The sequence below is a fragment of the Trichomycterus rosablanca genome, chromosome 6, assembly GCF_030014385.1.
Source record: "Trichomycterus rosablanca isolate fTriRos1 chromosome 6, fTriRos1.hap1, whole genome shotgun sequence".
Taxonomy (NCBI): domain Eukaryota; kingdom Metazoa; phylum Chordata; class Actinopteri; order Siluriformes; family Trichomycteridae; genus Trichomycterus; species Trichomycterus rosablanca.
Window position 1 is genome coordinate 28153138 of NC_085993.1, and position 18979 is coordinate 28172116.

The window sequence follows — 18979 nt, forward strand, 5'->3', positions numbered from 1 at the left end:
GATGTGCAGCAATGTCCATATACCTTTGTCATATAGTTTATATTTCCATATATCTAAATGTTTGTTGTTGTTGTTTTTTAGATTTCCCCCCAGTTTTTCATATAAAATTGAAAGACCACATACTTTTGGAGGGAGATCCAGTTACCCTGAGTTGTTTGCCAGCTGGCAGTCCTCTACCCGGAATTGTCTGGATGAAAGGTAAGTAATATTCTCATTATCTTTAATTGCCTGTTAAAGAGTTGTTAGGTATTAAGCACCATTTTTGTCTTTAGATAAGAAACCATTAGAAGTTGATGACAGAATGAACCTGATGGCTAGCCCGGATGGAAGACAGCTCTTGATGATAATGAAGACTGGCAAAAAAGATGCTGGGTTGTATGAATGTATAGCAACAAATAAACTGGCCTCTGCAACCAGTTCCTGCACCCTGTCATTAGCTAGTAAGTTCAGCAGTATTAATGTTCATGCAGTATATTGTTATTATTATTATTATTATTATTATTATTAATTGAAACCAAATAAAAAAAAAATCTAAAAAGACTGGGCTAGTGTATCTTTATAATGCTAGAAAAAACCTCTAAGAATCAGTGTGGTGGCAAAGCCTGTGGCATAATGGATGCATGATTTCTAAGGTAAAATGCCACCTAAGAAATATAGTTAAATTCTACCCCTGCATGATACAGATCATTTTATTTTACAATGAAGTATTTGATTTAGTTTTCTTTAGTGCAATTTTTAAAGGATCTGGAGTTACAAAGCAATTGTTGCTTATAAAAATCACTCAATATGACTTTTTTCTTATAATCTATTACATGCATACATTTGATACATTGGGAATTAGGTACCTCTAAACTAAAAACCTTGCTTTTTAATTGGCTTATTTCTTATTATTTAGATTAAAATGAAAAGTAACATTACATGTACATGTTTTCACATGTAAAAAGTGACTTACAGAGTAATAATTAGAGCTTTGTGTGAACATCACAACCTGCCATGTCCGCTCCCACCAAAATAAAAAGGCGAGGGTAGACGCAAGTGTAGTGTTTTAAGAACTACACTTCCAAGACTCTACACTAAATCCTGGACTCTGATCTTCATATTTAGTTATTTATTCATGTTACTTTCTGTGCTTTTTAAACATGTTCCTGATGGTACAACCCCATTATTTCTTTTTTAATTTATTGAAACATTGATTATAAAACAGTAACAACCATAGTGTCACAGCTGAGTGGACATTTTTAGGCTTTTTAGGTAAAGCCCAGACACCAGTGCAGTGCTGAGTCATTTTTTATACTCATTCGGTAAGGTAGTCAGGGCCTAGAATCAGTCAGGTGTTGAGTCTTGGGGGTTATTCTCACCACTTTTACACTTACACTTTTTAAAGAAATGCATTTTAAATAGTTGTAAATAGTAATCCCAAAATCCCCTTTTTTTTTGCAAATTCCCAACTGAAAAAAACTCTTTTTTAACTTTTTTTTTATTTTTATTTTTTTATTTTTTGCAAATTCCCAACTGAAAAAAAACTATTTTTTAACTATTTTTTTCTTTTTTTCTTTTTTAGCTTTAACTGGGCATTTTTACATATGTAATTTCTTTTGTCGTTTTTGTCACATTTTCATTTTTCTATTGTTGATAAATTATGAAGAGAATTTGGCCTTAATACTTACACCCCAGTAAAACAGGAAGATGGATGAAGGACTTTTTAGAAGTGACAATAACTGTGAAGTGGTTTTGTTTAAAACATATTTTGCTTTTTCATACTGCTTTTGCTTTAGGTATTCCTAAATGTCCAGGGACTCCTGAGATTCCTCAAACATATAACAATACAGCCCTGGTGGTATGGAAACCAGCAGATAACAAAACTCCCTGCACCTACACACTTGAAAGGAAAACTGAAGGTATTGTTATATTTTGTATAAACTAACATTTATGGACTAGCTAAATATATTTTTAATAAACAATATTTTTCTGCTTTCAAAAATTGCATGACATTTCCTTTTTTATCAGGTGATTCCAAATGGTTGATTGCAGCTACAGGAATTGCTGATTGTTATTATAATGTCACAGACCTTCCTTCTGGCATACACCTCCGTTTTCGTGTGGCATGTGTGAATAAAGCTGGACAGGGCCCTTACAGCAATGTTTCAGAAAGAGTTGGCATCGATATTCCAGGTATGATTAATCCTTACTGCTTTGTTCTTTGTGGTAATAGTTTTAGGCTCTTTACCCTCAAAGGTTTAGGCCTATTTTTATGTGTTATTGTATACTTCATTAATAAGGGATGTCTGTTATGCTTGATGTGTTTGGCAGAGGTGGTACTTCCCCAGCCTGCTTTAGTGAAGACAGTGTCTTCCTCTCCTCCTGCTACCAGTCTAAGCATAAATACAGCTCCTTTAATGTCTACTAAAAACTCCACAGCCCCTTGGAGAACATCTGCCACAAACACTACACCAACTATACCTTCCTCAACAAGTCAACCTTCCAGCCCTACCCCAAAAGTCTCACCCCAGTTCCCATCTAATAACTCTTCCATCCCTGAAGATACTAAAGTCTCTGTCACCCAGTTACCCGTTAAGGTCAAGTCAGTTCCACCCTTGGTCCCTTCCAAACCAAACAGCCCTGTAAATGTGGTGCCTCCTATCACACAAATCCAGTTTGTAACTCCAAGACCATCCACAACTCCTCCTTCAGTGGAAAGACCAATGCCTTCTGTTCCTTCATACGTTCCAGTTACCACTGCTCAAGTAGCTCCTCCCCCAGTCACTCCTACTGTGGTTCTAGCTAACAGTATAAGTCCTATAGGTGACAGTGAAGGCTCAGCAGCATCTGAGACACCCAGTGGAAGAAGTGAGACAGCTCTGAGACAGGGAGTTCCTCAAAAGCCGTACACATTTCTGGATGAAAGAGCAAGGTGAACTACTATTGATAAAGCTCAATACTATGATGTTCATATGGGAAGTGTCAAACCTATAGAACTGTAAAAGTAACTAAAGGGTAAATCACATAACTGGTGTGTTTTGGGTTAGCAAAGAAAAATACAATTGAATTCAAAATTTTATACACCCTTGTGACATGTACAATGCTGTGAAAAAATTTCACGCTAATGTTATAAATAATCAAACTTCTACTAATATTAGACAGATAACTTAACACAACATGTTTTTTAAATGATGATTTTATCTGCTGAAGGAATAATTTTGTTCATCCCGACATGGCTCTATCTGGAAAAGTAATTGCCCCCTTAGCTACTTAACCAAACTCAATTGACAGTTGGGTTTGATTTCAATAGCCACACCTGGGCACAATCATTGCCAGACCAATTGAATCTTAATTTTAATTAAATAGAATCTGTCTGGCAATGTGAAGCAGGCTAGGTAGTAGAAAAGTAGATTCAAATAAGGATGCACAGCAAATTAATTGAAATTTAGCTGTCTGAAAAGGGTTACAAAGCAATAGCTAAGGCTCTGGGACTTTAGCAAACTACAGTGAGAGCAATTATCAGTTAGGGTCAATGTACACAATTTCATGCTAACAAATACACTGGGGAAAATGGCATCAGTGGGAGAGTTGCAAACTGGGACAGTGGTAGCCTGGTGGGTAGAGCTTTGGGCTAGGTAGAGCTGGGAAAGGTTGAGAGTTTGAATCGCAGCTCTGCAATGCAGCCACTGTTGGGCCCTTGAGCAAGGCCCTTAACCCTCTCTGCCCCAGAGACACCGTATGTTGGTTTATGCTGCGCACTGACACCAGCTTCCAAACAAGCTGGTATATGCGAAGAAAGAATTTTGCTGTACTGTACATCTGTATATGTATATATGACAAATAAAGGTATTTCATTCTATTCTTCTGACCATAACAAACACAGGGACTCGTTTTGCATTAGCCAGAAAACATCTAACTGACCCCAATGACGTATGTGATAATATTCTGTGGACTGAATTCCACAATGAGAGCATCATACCAACAGTAGTGTGGACTGGGGCTGCTTTGCTTTGCAATTGCCAAATTTAAAATAATTTGTAAAGCGGAGAGGGCCAAAATCACTCCACAGCGATGTAAGACTCATCACATGTAATCTCAAACATTTGGTTGCAGTTGTAACTGCCAGAAGTCACACATCACACTATTAGGTTTAGGGGCAATTACTTTTTTACATGGGTGAGATAGATTTTGAATACATTACTGTATTAAAGTTTGTTGAAAGATCTGAAACATTTTAATTAGCAGAAATAAAAAAGAGCAAAGGGGCAAATACTTTTTCACGCACTATGATATGGCAGTCCGTTATTATCATAAACTTTGATTAAGGTTTAAACACATTTTACTAGTCCATAATCGACGATAATAGTCAAAACAGGGCAATTGATATCAGACTAATACAATAGGATTAATTCAAATTAACAAACTGTTGCAATATAGTCTAGTTGTACAATAATAATGTTTGTAAATTTGGTTGTAAGATTTTAAAAATAGGGTACAGAAGACAGGAATGTGTAAAATTATTATTGGTGAAATCTTGGCTTAATAAACACAAGACCACTGTCACTATGGAAACAACGGGCATAAACATAGCAAGTAAAAATGTACTGCTGTCTGATGGGGTAAAGTTTTCTTAAACATTTTATGCATAATAATCCTAATGCATTATAATGCACCAGTTTTTTTTTTTTTTTTTTTTTTTACTGGTAATTCAATTAAATCAGTGTAGTAAAAACTGGGACAATAGTTGCAATTTGGAACCACAATTGTCATAAAATTCCCACCATATACACAATGGACAGTGTATGTTTCATTGCTTTAGCGAATTTGTTTTTTACAATTACTTTTAAGGTGGAACAGGGAAGGAAACTAAAGAACAAAAGAGAAATAAGTATGTTAAAAAATCGAAATTACTGTCTTGATTTTTTTTTTGTACAGTGTAAAACTAGAAGTAAAATAAATCACAATACCATACTATTTCAAGGAAATCATAAAATACATAAATAACACTGATTATAAACAATGTTGATGTATGTAAAAGTACAAGAGACTATTGTTATTTGAAATATTAACATAAAAGCTTACATTAATGCAAATATGTGGACTGTGTCATTTTTTTGGTTCCTATCAGAGGTCGATTTGGCGTGCTGCGGGACTGCAGGGAAAATGCCACAGGGAAAATGTTCATGGCTAAGATAGTGTGCTATGATCAGGAGACAAAGCAGTCAGTGATACAGGAGTATGAGATCTTCAAATCTCTTCATAACGATAGAATCATAGCTTTACACGAAGCTTACGTCACACCTCGCTATCTGGTGCTCATTACTGAGTATTGCATGGGCAAAGAGATCCTTTACAGCCTTACTGACAGGTCAGTGTCTTATTTTTACATTATTCTACTCAAGCTCTATTATATCTATATATGTAATTAGATGATAATGGTTCTTAGTGATGTGTATGAATTTATCAATTTTAGGTTTCGATACTCCGAGGATGATGTGGTAGGTTTACTTGTCCAGATCCTGCAGGGTCTAGAATATTTGCACAACCACCGGATCCTACATCTCGACATTAAACCAGATAATATAATGGTCACCAACCAAAGTATTGTTAAGATAATAGACTTTGGCAGTGCTCAGAAGTTCAACCCCCTCTCCCTCAAACCCTGCAGCAGAGATCTGGGAACTTTGGAATACACAGGTATATTAGTCTTGTTTCCTTTAGTTGCAAAATGATATTTATAAAACGGATAGTTCCAGTCCTAAAATCTGATTGGCTGAGCCGCATTCGAAAGTCGTTGTAAAATTAAGCAATAGAACACGAGAGGGAGTGTGTTATCGCGAATAACATCACGGCTGTGATCATTACAGCCGTGATGTTATTCACGATAACATACGACCCCAAGTGTTCTATTGCTTTTATACAACAGTTTTTACAAAATAAAGAAAATAAATCAAAGAAGCCCTGAATTTCATATTAAATATGCTTTAATATTGACAATACCTTCCGCCAAAAAGTAGTTCCACAACGAATGAGTTGCTGCTATGCAACTGTAAAAATTCCCTACCCTGCCTTAACACAGTAGGCTAAAAAAGGCATATAGTTTAACACTACAAAGCAGACATCTCAAGTTGCAAAAACTCATAACAGAACTGATAACAGAACTTTTAGGAGCTGCTAACTGGGCTATTAAGCTAACTGTTCGCGTTACGAACACATTAATGTTCTCTACATAGTGCACTAGATTGTGTATCAGATCACGGATTTATCTTCCCTACATAGTGCACTAGATAGTGAATTAGACAATTGGTTATGTTCCCTACACAGTGCGCTAGATTGTATATCAGATAACGGATTTCAAACGCGATCGGGAAAAAAGTCTTTGTCGCCTGCGTGCGCGATTGTGTGCATGAAGCTTGTTGTTACTGGCAACGTGTCAGCAGAGTAATACAGTTGTGGTGTGAAAAGACCGTACTGATATTTGTGATTTGTTAGAACGCTTCTCAACCAATCAGATTGTAAGGTCGAAACTAACTGTTGTATAACCCCCGATAAATGCACACCTATGACCACCTCACATCATTCCATATTAATACGCCACTGAAAAGAAAAAGTGAATGTTATGTTCGCTCTCATGTTGCCTAGCAACACTGTTAATGAACTATGCGGAAGAATGCTTTTTGTAAGTGTTTTTGTAAATAAAAACATTTATAAATTGAACATTGTTGTATTTCATTATATTTTATGTTGACCGGCGTTTTATAAAAGCAGTAAGCCACTCGAGACCGTGCGTTACTGCTATGATTTTATCACAGGGAAACACGTTTTAGGCACTACACTTTGCGTCGTGCCAAAACATCCTTCCCCGTGATAAAATCGCATGGTCTCTCGTGGCTTATTGCTTTACTAAATGTCAGTGGAATTATGGAAACTTAATTTTTTTATTAATATATCTGTCTGATGCAACTGCCCATTGCTTGTCCTCTCTCTTGCCTCTTACATGCTAAAGCTCCAGAGATACTAAAAGGAGATGTTGTTGGTCCTCCAGCTGATATGTGGAGTTTAGGAGTTCTCACCTATTTTATGTGAGTATGACTTATTCTGGTTAGCTTACTTATTTATTCACAGCTTACAAATCATATGCATTGCACAGCATTATTACATTGTATATCCTGAAAAATGTGGTTACTTGACCATTATCACCCCATTCCAAAATCATGTCTATCAATATTGAGCACCATCTTTGTGTCTTTACCAGCCTTTTCATTTTTTTTCACCTGCTGTCCACAAGATTTTGTGGGGATTTTGCCCCTTTAATTAAAACAAAAGGGGCTGAAAAGTGATTTGTGCAGGCTACTAAAAATTCTCCAATACTAATCATGTTAAACTACAGTCGTACCTTGAAACTCAACGTCAGTTGGTTCTGGGAATGGCGTTGAGTTTAAAAGGCGTTGAGTGTTAAGGTGTATTTTCCCATAAGGAAGAATGGGAAACATGTTAATGTGTTAATTTCAGGCTAATGTAAAATAATGGGGTTGTTTTTGACACTTATACACTAAAAACAACACAAATAAAATATAAAAACACTGAAATACAATTGAAAAACAGTATAAAAACAAGCAAGGAATTTCATTAGTGGAGAGAACTTATGAGCAGTAATAATTAAGAACGGTTTAGTGTTTCTATGTTGTTATTTTAATACATCACGTTAACCTTTTTTTTTTAACTATAAGCATTTTATACTCTCTCGGAAAAGCTGATTCTTAGCGTTTCTTAGCACCTTGAGCTATAACACAAGTTTAAAAGTGAAACAGTAGGAAAATCCAGCTAAACACAGATACATGTGGAGCTTTCAGAGTGGATTTGATGGTTATTTCACACAAATGCATACTTATTCCATATTCGCACTTTGATGGCATTTTACCACACCCCTTAAACCAAGCGCTGACCAAAATGGCAGTTGCACACATGTCGAGTTTAAGGGAAACATCGAGTTTCAAAGACTTTGTCTTTAAGGGACGTCGAGTTACAAGGTACCACTGTATTTCTTTATGAATCTTTTTTTGTGCACAGAAGCACAATGCTTAAACAGGGCCTTTCCCAAACAGTTGCCACATAGTTAGAATCATATCATTTTTCATTTATATAATGGATTTTTCTGGATCTGTTAGCAGTATGTGTGGCTGAAACACCTGAACTTAGTTTTTAGGAAGGGTGTACTGTATTTTGGCCATATAGTGGAAAACACCATACCACATGATTTTATGTAACAGCCATTTTTTTTTCCATTTAATTCTAAATAAGTTTCTAAATAAGTGATCATTATTTTGTCTGATGGACTGTAACACGTACAGGCTCAGTGGCAGGTTGCCGTTTAAAGAAAAAGACCCACGGCAGACAGAGACCAAAATTCTTGCAGCAAAGTTTGACTCAACTAAGCTGTACCCGAATGTTTCCCAAAGTGCCTTGGCTTTTCTCACTAAAATATTAAACGTCTATCCATGGTGAGTAAAAATGTGTTTATTATTTTACATACCTACATAATTTTACATTATGTGGTTCATTTGGTTTTCTATGATTTCACACGGATGAAATTTATCAAAGTGGCTTCACCACCAGAGGGCACATTCAGGCGTTCTAGGACTATAATACCAAGAGCCTTTTTCAATTAGAAAATAATTTGGACAAAGTACCTTGCTCGTATTGTCTGTTATGCTAGCTAGCCCATCACAGCTGAGGTTTGGGTTTGAAGAAACTGATTCTCTCAGGCTATTTGGTACAAAATGGTAAGCCATGACCCATCTTTGCTGACAAAGACAGAGCCTTTGGTAGATTCTCCATTAATACCCAGTCATGATTTCCTCACCTGTTACCAATTCACCTGCTTATTGTGGAATGTTTCAAACAGTGTATCTTAAAAATTCTATAAACGTTTCACTCTTTATTTTGCCCTCATTGTGACTTTCCTCATTTTGAGCTGCAGACATCAAATAAAAAATAAAAATACAATCAAGTTGGTCAGTAAAAACCTTAAAACCTTTTATTTGTTAAATAACCATTACAGAAAAAATCACAGACCTTTGTTTTAATTGCATTTTACAAAGAACAGCATGTAAGTAAAAACTATTTCATATTGGATTCCACAGAAACACACTGTAAGAAAATGTATGTAGAAATATTTATATATATATTTTTTACATACAACAGTATAATGATGATAGGTGTTGATATTTTTCTTCTATAAGTTACTAATAGTTGTTTATGTGTTTTTGGTACTTTCCAGGTCACGGACCACTGCTAAAGACTGCTTCTCCTTGGCGTGGCTTCAGGACTCATACCTGACCAAACTGCGTCGGCAGACCCTGACTTTCACAACTACTCGAATGAAGGAGTTCCTTGGAGAGCATGAGCGTCGCCGATCGGAATCTGCTACGAAACACAAGGTCCTCCTGCGCGTCTACCAGGGTGGACCTCAAGTCCCATCTTCACCTAAGGAACCTAATCCTTCCAGCACATCAATCCCCCAGTGACAGCCCCTATTTCATGTTAATATGTTTTTTTTTTGCCATACCATCTGCTAAATGCTAATACAGAAGATCGACATATCATGCATATTAAACTTCGGCTGCATTTACATGGACATTACTGGCTTCTATCAGAAAATGCATATACAGTATGTGCATTGCAGGTGTGTTGGTGGTGAAGTTTATTAATCCCCACGTCACTAGCAAACTTGTGTTTTAAATCACATAGAAAGTGCTAAATAGTATTTACTAACTGGTCACGTATTTAGCACAGAATAATGTGGATCTGGACACAGCCATCAATGCTTTTCCTAAATACTGAATATAAGATATAAAATTACAGTAGGTAAAAAAAGAAGCGGCAGCTGCACACATGCTGGATGGGGTGTGTGATAGCCTCGGCCATCCTCAGTAGTGGGGGTGGCAGCAGCAATGAGAGAAATAAGCTCCAATTGGCCAGGACTAGATTGGATAAAATAAAGGGAAAAACACTTAACAAAAAAATTTGATTAAAAAAAAAATCTGTCTATCAACAGATACCTTTCACTGAAATCAATTGCGGCAGTGTGTTTTTGATGGATGGTAACAGGGTCCATGTAATTGCAGCCTAACACTGCTCAGCTGGGAGAGAGCTGTTTATGTGTTCCAGTACAAAAATAATTGATTGTGATTACAGCTCATGGCACAACAATATATATTTAGTCTATGGCTAAAAAAAAAAAGACACATTTTAACCACATGTACAACAGGTCTGTATATAAAGCAGGTACACAACTCAACTTAAAATGTTATATAGTTTTATAAATGTATTGCCATCTTTTATCATATCATTGATGGTAAACAGCACAGAACAGCATAATCCAGGTGCTTGTCTTGTAGTGTGTCTTCTCTAATAAAAAATTTTCTGGTAGAAAGCAGTTTGTCTTTAAAAGATGGATGGAACAAAGTATTGTTAAGGCAGGACTGAATTTGTAAGGCAATTTATGCCTCCTAAAGATGGATCCCAAAGTAATTACAACAGTTAAAGCGGTTTCCAATTTGTGCACCACTGGTCTAAATAGTACATCAAATCCCTGTAGAAAATGATTGTGCATATGTGGTAAATTTAACTCCTTTGCTAAAAATGGGCTTTGCGGCGCCCAGATTCTAAACTCCTCGGTTCGAAACTCGGCGTTGCCACCGGTCGGCTGGGCACTATCTAGTGGGCATAATTGCCACTGTCTGCAGCAGATAGTAATTGCCCACCATATCTGCAGGGTGGGGGTGGGTCTTGATACGCTGTGTAAAGACCCTGATTGGCGGAAGAGACAGACGAGAAGAGGAGGGCTGTGCATGTGTCGAAAGAGGCGTGTGCAGCGACGTGCTTTCCTCGGATGCAATCGGGTATCCCTCAGCAGCAAAAGACTAATTGAGTGTGCTAAATAAGAAAAATGCATTAAAAAAGGGCTTTGCCCTCTTGGTGCTGGTTAAAGCTGGTTTCAGTGCTGAATTTTTATCTCTTGTTTTTTATCTCTTATCCTTAATTGGACACTTAAAACTGGGAAGTAAGCACTGGTTGGTGTTGATGGTGACTAGGTTTTGTTGTATTTTGCACACATTTTTGCTGCTTATTGCTGGTGACCTTACTTTTTCACTACATTTATGCTGTTCTTTTAGCATAAACCGGTATTTACTTAGCAGTTAATCCAGCATAAAAGCAGCACTGCCCAGTCTGAACCAGCAATAGATCATTCAGCAGCAGAAACAAGCAAACAGATAAGGCTGGTCTGTGCTGTTTTTTTCTAAAAGCAGAGCCATGTATAGTTCCTGCCTTAATTTAACATATTTTAAATAATTTAATTGCAATAAATATGCAGGATCCGGACTAAAATCAAGTTTCTGTTCCAAATCTTAAATATCACAATTACATTACAATCAAGTTGGAAACAAATCAAACAAAGCCTGATTTGTTAGTAATTGTCAAAGTCGATACAGAGTGATATACAGTAATAATGTCATAACCTTTTAATTTTTTGTTAATTAGCCTGCTAATGGCCTTATATCTTACGGGTATTAAAGCAGTTAGCAAGACGGCACAATTATTAAACAAAACACTCAGGTAAACCTAAAACAAAGCAAAGGACACAAACATCACTTTAACATCATTAACAGCTGCCACTCTTGTTGGACAGCTTTTCACCTGACGTTAGTTATTAGGAATTAAATTTTGAATGTTGAAGCATTAACATTGTATGCCTGTTTGGTCTTAGGAGTGATCCCTCAAACTGCCAGATAGTAAAGTGTAATTCATCACTCAATAGAAGCTATTTCTGCTTCACAGTTTAGTGAGGGTGCTTTACATGTCTTCATATGATGGGGGTATTGTGCATAATGATTTTTCCACTTTACAGCAACAGCTTTCCATCCCAGCAGGGCAGACATTTATTCAGTTTACTTGTTGGAAAGGTGGTATTGTATGGCAGTGCCATGTTAAAGGTCACTGAGCTCTTCAAAACAACCAATTTCACTGCATATGTTTCTGTAAACTAGACTAATTTATGATTTCTAGCAACAAGAGAACACACATCTGTAGGAAAACAGAAAACAGATTTTCAAAAAAGGGGCTTTGTATCCACGGATATAACTATATGGCCAAAAGTATGTGAACATCTCTTTTAATTATTGAGTTCAGGTGTAACACACATCTGTAGGAAAACAGAAAACAGATTTTCAAAAAAGGGGCTTTGTATCCACGGATATAACTATATGGCCAAAAGTATGTGAACATCTCTTTTAATTATTGAGTTCAGGTGTTTTCCTACAATGGCCAAGGCCATTGTTAACAGGTCTACATGCTTTGAAATTTGTGGCAACAATTTAGGAAAAGCCCTGTGCACACAGTCAGGTCCAAGACGGTTTGAGGAGACTGGTGTGGAGGAACTTCAATGGCCTGCATGAAGCCCTGCATTTACCACTCTAAATCATAAGAATGTATTGGAACATTGATTGTGAGCTTTGGTACCTGACCTCACAAACACTTTTTAATTTATTTTTCTAATTTTTCTGTCAGTTTGACCAAGGAAGGTTAAGATTATTACATGCCTCTTCCAACACGTGCCATACTATACATTAGTGCAGCCATCTCGGCCAGATGTGTCAGAAATGCATTTTGACTAACGGGGCAGAAATATCCCAACAAGTTTCAATCTATTGTTGAAAGCCTTTCAAGAAGAGTGGATGCTGTTATAACTACAAAGGTGTGACAACTTCACATTAATGCCCATAGTTTTGGAATAGGATGTCCAACAAGCTGTTCAACAGGTGTCCAGATACTTTTAGCCATATAGGATATACTGCGTACATGAACATCATTAGTGCATACAGCGTGTGTGGTAGCTGTGACTGTACTGCTGGGCTTTGTAATACACCTGTGAATTTGTTTTATTTATTATATGTAATATTTATGTATTTATTATTCAGTGGCTGCATCTACAGTATGTACAGTGTTCTGGTTATAGCATGCACCTACACAGCTCTTTTGCGTAGGACAACAGGAAACCGTGGATTTGAATCAATTAATATTTGATTTAATCAGGTTAAAATGGGAGCTGTGTTTTGATGACGTGTATACAGTGTATCACAAAAGTGAGTACACCCCTCACATTTCTGCAAATATTTCATTATATCTTTTCATGGGACAACACTATAGAAATAAAACTTGGATATAACTTAGAGTAGTCAGTGTACAACTTGTATAGCAGTGTAGATTTATTGTCTTCTGAAAATAACTCAACACACAGCCATTAATGTCTAAATGGCTGGCAACATAAGTGAGTACACCCCACAGTGAACATGTCCAAATTGTGCCCAAAGTGTCAATATTTTGTGTGACCACCATTATTATCCAGCACTGCCTTAACCCTCCTGGGCATGGAGTTCACCAGAGCTGCACAGGTTGCTACTGGAATCCTCTTCCACTCCTCCATGATGACATCACGGAGCTGGTGGATGTTAGACACCTTGAACTCCTCCACCTTCCACTTGAGGATGCGCCACAGGTGCTCAATTGGGTTTAGTCCATCACCTTTACCTTCAGCTTCCTCAGCAAGGCAGTTGTCATCTTGGAGGTTGTGTTTGGTGTCGTTATCCTGTTGGAAAACTGCCATGAGGCCCAGTTTTCGAAGGGAGGGGATCATGCTCTGTTTCAGAATGTCACAGTACATGTTGGAATTCATGCTTCCCTCAATGAACTGCAGCTCCCCAGTGCCAGCAACACTCATGCAGCCCAAGACCATGATGCTACCACCACCATGCTTGACTGTAGGCAAGATACAGTTGTCTTGGTACTTCTCACCAGGGCGCCGCCACACATGCTGGACACCATCTGAGCCAAACAAGTTTATCTTGGTCTCGTCAGACCACAGAGCATTCCAGTAATCCATGTTCTTGGACTGCTTATCTTCAGCAAACTGTTTGCGGGCTTTCTTGTGCGTCAGCTTCCTTCTGGGATGACGACCATGCAGACCGAGTTGATGCAGTGTGCGGCGTATGGTCTGAGCACTGACAGGCTGACCTCCCACGTCTTCAACCTCTGCAGCAATGCTGGCAGCATTCATGTGTCTATTTTTTAAAGCCAACCTCTGGATATGACGCCGAACACGTGGACTCAACTTCTTTGGTCGACCCTGGCGAAGCCTGTTCCGAGTGGAACCTGTCCTGGAAAACCGCTGTATGACCTTGGCCACCATGCTGTAGCTCAGTTTCAGGGTGTTAGCAATCTTCTTATAGCCCAGGCCATCTTTGTGGAGAGCAACAATTCTATTTCTCACATCCTCAGAGAGTTCTTTGCCATGAGGTGCCATGTTGAATATCCAGTGGCCAGTATGAGAGAATTGTACTCAAAACACCAAATTTAACAGCCCTGCTCCCCATTTACACCTGGGACTTTGACACATGACACCAGGGAGGGACAACGACACATTTGGGCACAATTTGGACATGTTCACTGTGGGGTGTACTCACTTATGTTGCCAGCTATTTAGACATTAATGGCTGTGTGTTGAGTTATTTTCAGAAGACAGTAAATCTACACTGCTATACAAGCTGTTTACTGACTACTCTAAGTTATATCCAAGTTTCATGTCTATAATGTTGTCCCATGAAAAGATATAATGAAATATTTGCAGAAATGTGAGGGGTGTACTCACTTTTGTGATACACTGTATATGTTCACAAGGTTTGTTTTTATTTCTTATGAAATAATTGTTTTGCAGTTGAATTAAAAAGTAAAACTGAAGTGACTGAAGTGCTCAATAAAAAGACCCACTGCATGTGCAATATAATCCTTTATCTAATTGGGATGGGAACTCTGACAATTGAAGAAAGTAAAGAATCCTATACAAGGTAACTGTTTTTTTAGAGTTCACGAATGATGCATCAATTAACAAAACTAACATAACTTTAACCTTCATCTTGGATACATACAAAACATTACATCTTTTCCTAATGCATATAACCAGTTAGTCATGTACTTAAAAAAAACAATATAAATACAATTTTTTTAAAAATCATACAAACCACAGATCAGATTCAGATCAGACACAGATCACCAAACTGAAGCTCTCCTATTTTGAACACATTATGAGAAGAACCCATTCACTGGAAAAGACAATTATAGTAGGAAGAGTTGTAGGTAATAGAGGAAGAGGATGGCCAGGAACAACATGGATAGATACAATTAAAGAAATAATAAACGTCACTAAATAACCTGAAGACAAAATGGAAGATTGGTTCTGGGACTGGCAAGTTTAAAGACGTTGAGTTTCAAGGTATTTTTTCCCATAAGGATGTATGATCCCATGGAACTGCATATATTTTAGGCATATATAATGTCTGTTTTTACACTTATACGCTGAAAATAACACAAATATAATATAAAAACACTAAAAACTGATTCTTATGATTTCTCAGAACCTCGAGCTGTAACACAAGTTTAAAAGTGAAACAGTGAGGAAAATCCAGATAAACACAGAGACATTTGGAGCTTCAGAGTAAATCTGATGGTTATGCCACACAAATGCATTTTCCTCTTATATTCGCACTTTGATGATGTTTTACCGCACCGTTCAAGCAGAGCACTGAACAAAGCGACTGTTCATTATTTATTTAAAATTAAATAAATAATTTATTTTTTTAAAACAAACTAAACACATTGAGTTTAAGGGAACACATTACTCGATGAAGGGTGTTGAGTTATAAGGATTTTGAGTTTAGGGGACGTTGAGTTACAAGGTACCACTGTAATAATAAGTGGTAAGTGGTGGTGGAGTGGTAAATGACGCTAGCCCACTATGCTGGGATCCAGGGTTTGAATTCCCAGCAGTGCTTACAGCCAGTCATGACATCTGGGCGGCTGAGGCCCCACAATGTACTGGTGTCCTGTTCGGGGTGTGTTACTGCATTGCACCCAATGATTCAGTGTAAACCATATAAATACTTACAAGTTATGACTGCATATTCCTATCCACCACCAGCTCACAACACATGATCAGTGTGTAACACACCACATAGCTATAAATAATCCTTCTCAAGATTCATTCTCACATTCATCTTCATATGTTGCATCTATTCTTCTGTATAAATCTTCTTTACTTAATCCGTCTTATAAAAAAAAATATATATATATATATATACGTATATATACAGTGTATCACAAAAGTGAGTACACCCCTCACATTTCTGCAGATATTTAAGTATATCTTTTCATGGGACAACACTGACAAAATGACACTTTGACACAATGAAAAGTAGTCTGTGTGCAGCTTATATAACAGCGTAAATTTATTCTTCCCTCAAAATAACTCAATATACAGCCATTAATGTCTAAACAACCGGCAACAAAAGTGAGTACACCCCTAAGAGACTGCACCCCTAAATGTCCAAATTGAGCACTGCTTGTCATTTTCCCTCCAAAATGTCATGTGATTTGTTAGTGTTACTAGGTCTCAGGTGTGCATAGGGAGCAGGTGTGTTCAATTTAGTAGTACAGCTCTCACACTCTCTCATACTGGTCACTGAAAGTTCCAACATGGCACCTCATGGCAAAGAACTCTCTGAGGATCTTAAAAGACGAATTGTTGCGCTATATGAAGATGGCCAAGGCTACAAGAAGATTGCCAACACCCTGAAACTGAGCTGCAGCACAGTGGCCAAGATCATCCAGCGTTTTAAAAGAGCAGGGTCCACTCAGAACAGACCTCGCGTTGGTCGTCCAAAGAAGCTGAGTGCACGTGCTCAGCATCACATCCAACTGCTGTCTTTGAAAGATAGGCGCAGGAGTGCTGTCAGCATTGCTGCAGAGATTGAAAAGGTGGGGGGTCAGCCTGTCAGTGCTCAGACCATACGCCGCACACTACATCAAATTGGTCTGCATGGCTGTCACCCCAGAAGGAAGCCTCTTCTGAAGTCTCTACACAAGAAAGCCCGCAAACAGTTTGCTGAAGACATGTCAACAAAGGACATGGATTACTGGAACCATGTCCTATGGTCTGATGAGACCAAGTTTAATTTGTTTGGTTCAGATGGTCTCAAGCATGTGTGGCGGCAATCAGGTGAGGAGTACAAAGATAAGTGTGTCATGCCTACAGTCAAGCATGGTGGTGGGAATGCCATGGTCTGGGGCTGCATGAGTGCAGCAGGTGTGGGGAGTTACATTTCATTGAGGGACACATGAACTCCAATATGTACTGTGAAATACTGAAGCAGAGCATGATCCCCTCCCTCCGGAAACTGGGTCGCAGGGCAGTGTTCCAGCATGATAATGACCCCAAACACACCTCTAAGACGACCACTGCTTTATTGAAGAGGCTGAGGGTAAAGGTGATGGACTGGCCAAGCATGTCTCCAGACCTAAACCCAATAGAACATCTTTGGGGCATCCTCAAGCGGAAGGTGGAGGAGCACAAAGTCTCGAATATCCGCCAGCTCCGTGATGTCATCATGGAGGAGTGGAAAAGCATTCCAGTGGCAACCTGTGAAGCTCTGGTAAACTCCATGCCCAGGAGAGTTAAGGCAGTTCTGGAAAATAATGGTGGCCACACAAAATATTGACACTTCAGGAACTTTCACTAAGGGGTGTACTCACTTTTGTTGCCGGTGGTTTAGACATTAATGGCTGTATATTGAGTTATTTTGAGGGAAGAATAAATTTACACTGTTATATAAGCTGCACACAGACTACTTTTCATTGTGTCAAAGTGTCATTTTGTCAGTGTTGTCCCATGAAAAGATATACTTAAATATCTGCAGAAATGTGAGGGGTGTACTCACTTTTGTGATACACTGTATATATATATAGACTGTATATATAAAATTGATTTTAGGTGCTTAGGTATCCAGAGTTCAAATCCCTAGCTATACACTACGGTTGGTGGTACAACAAGAAAACAAAATAAATATTGCATACAGTGGGTATGGCCTAAATATGCACTCAATAATTAGAAGGCTTGTATTTTGATAATAAATTTGATGGTTACACATGGATGGTTGCACATGGATGGTTACACATGGATGATTATACACATGAGCTCTTGATTAGTGGACTATTTTACACCACCACTACAGTTCTCACCTTGTACCCATGCTGTTACATCATGTGAAACATACACAGGTGGTCAACCAGGGTAATTTTGATTTGGATCATTCTCTATTATTCTGCAAATAACAAAAGTAATTGTGTTACAAATATTACCAAAAACCCAGTAATGTGACTGAGCCGTAAATACAGATATTACTGTACATATATGTATTTACATATCAGTCACTTAGGTTTTTGGTAGCCCTGTAAAGACCACCCTTAATTGTTTCTATTACTTTCTAAAAAAACATCTGTTTCTGTCTTCTCAGAATGGTATTTAAAACACTTCATTTAAAAAGATTTTTTTAAATGCAAATTTTGATGATTACCTTTAAACTGAGCCTGTTAGTCAATATTACAGAACAATTATTTCAGAAAAGTCTGTAATAGCCTTAATTACTGCAAACTGCAGCTGTTTTATCCTCTGTAACCATTAACTAAAAATGTATCTGACTTGCTATAGTTAAGGCCAAACATTTTTGTACTCTTAGGCTTGAATTTCCAACCCAATCTGTTATATTTCCACACATTACATGTTATCATACATTTTCAGTGGCTTTCAGGTCAGTGGCTTGGTGGGTAGCACTATCACCTTACAGCAAAAAGGTCCTGAGTTTGATTTGACTCTATGGAGTTTGCATGTTCTTCCAGTGCCTGTGTGGGTTTCCTCCAGGTGCTCCGGTTTCCTCCCACAGTCTAAAGACATGCAGTTAGGTTAATTAAAGCTACTAAAATTACCCTAGATATGAATGTGTGTGTGTGTGTTTGCCCTGTGATGAACTGGCAACCTGTCTGGGGTGTTATTTATGTGAATTGTACTCACCATGACCCTAAATAGGATTAAGCGGTGGGAAAACAGTAAATG

At 37.9% G+C, this 18979-nt stretch overlaps 1 protein-coding gene across 1 annotated transcript in view; it reads left to right on the forward strand.

Moving 5' to 3' along the window:
- spega (striated muscle enriched protein kinase a) overlaps positions 1–10971 on the forward strand; it is a gene marked incomplete at its 5' end in the record, with an annotated part of 49750 nt that extends 38779 nt beyond the window's left edge. The window contains 10 exons of the mRNA XM_062997639.1: positions 82–198; positions 273–440; positions 1776–1898; positions 2008–2172; positions 2311–2911; positions 5108–5347; positions 5453–5676; positions 6986–7061; positions 8331–8480; positions 9260–10971. Coding sequence (XP_062853709.1) covers positions 82–198; positions 273–440; positions 1776–1898; positions 2008–2172; positions 2311–2911; positions 5108–5347; positions 5453–5676; positions 6986–7061; positions 8331–8480; positions 9260–9506 — 2111 coding nt within the window. The remainder of the gene's footprint in view (positions 1–81; positions 199–272; positions 441–1775; positions 1899–2007; positions 2173–2310; positions 2912–5107; positions 5348–5452; positions 5677–6985; positions 7062–8330; positions 8481–9259) is intronic.
- Positions 10972–18979: the final 8008 nt, after the last annotated feature.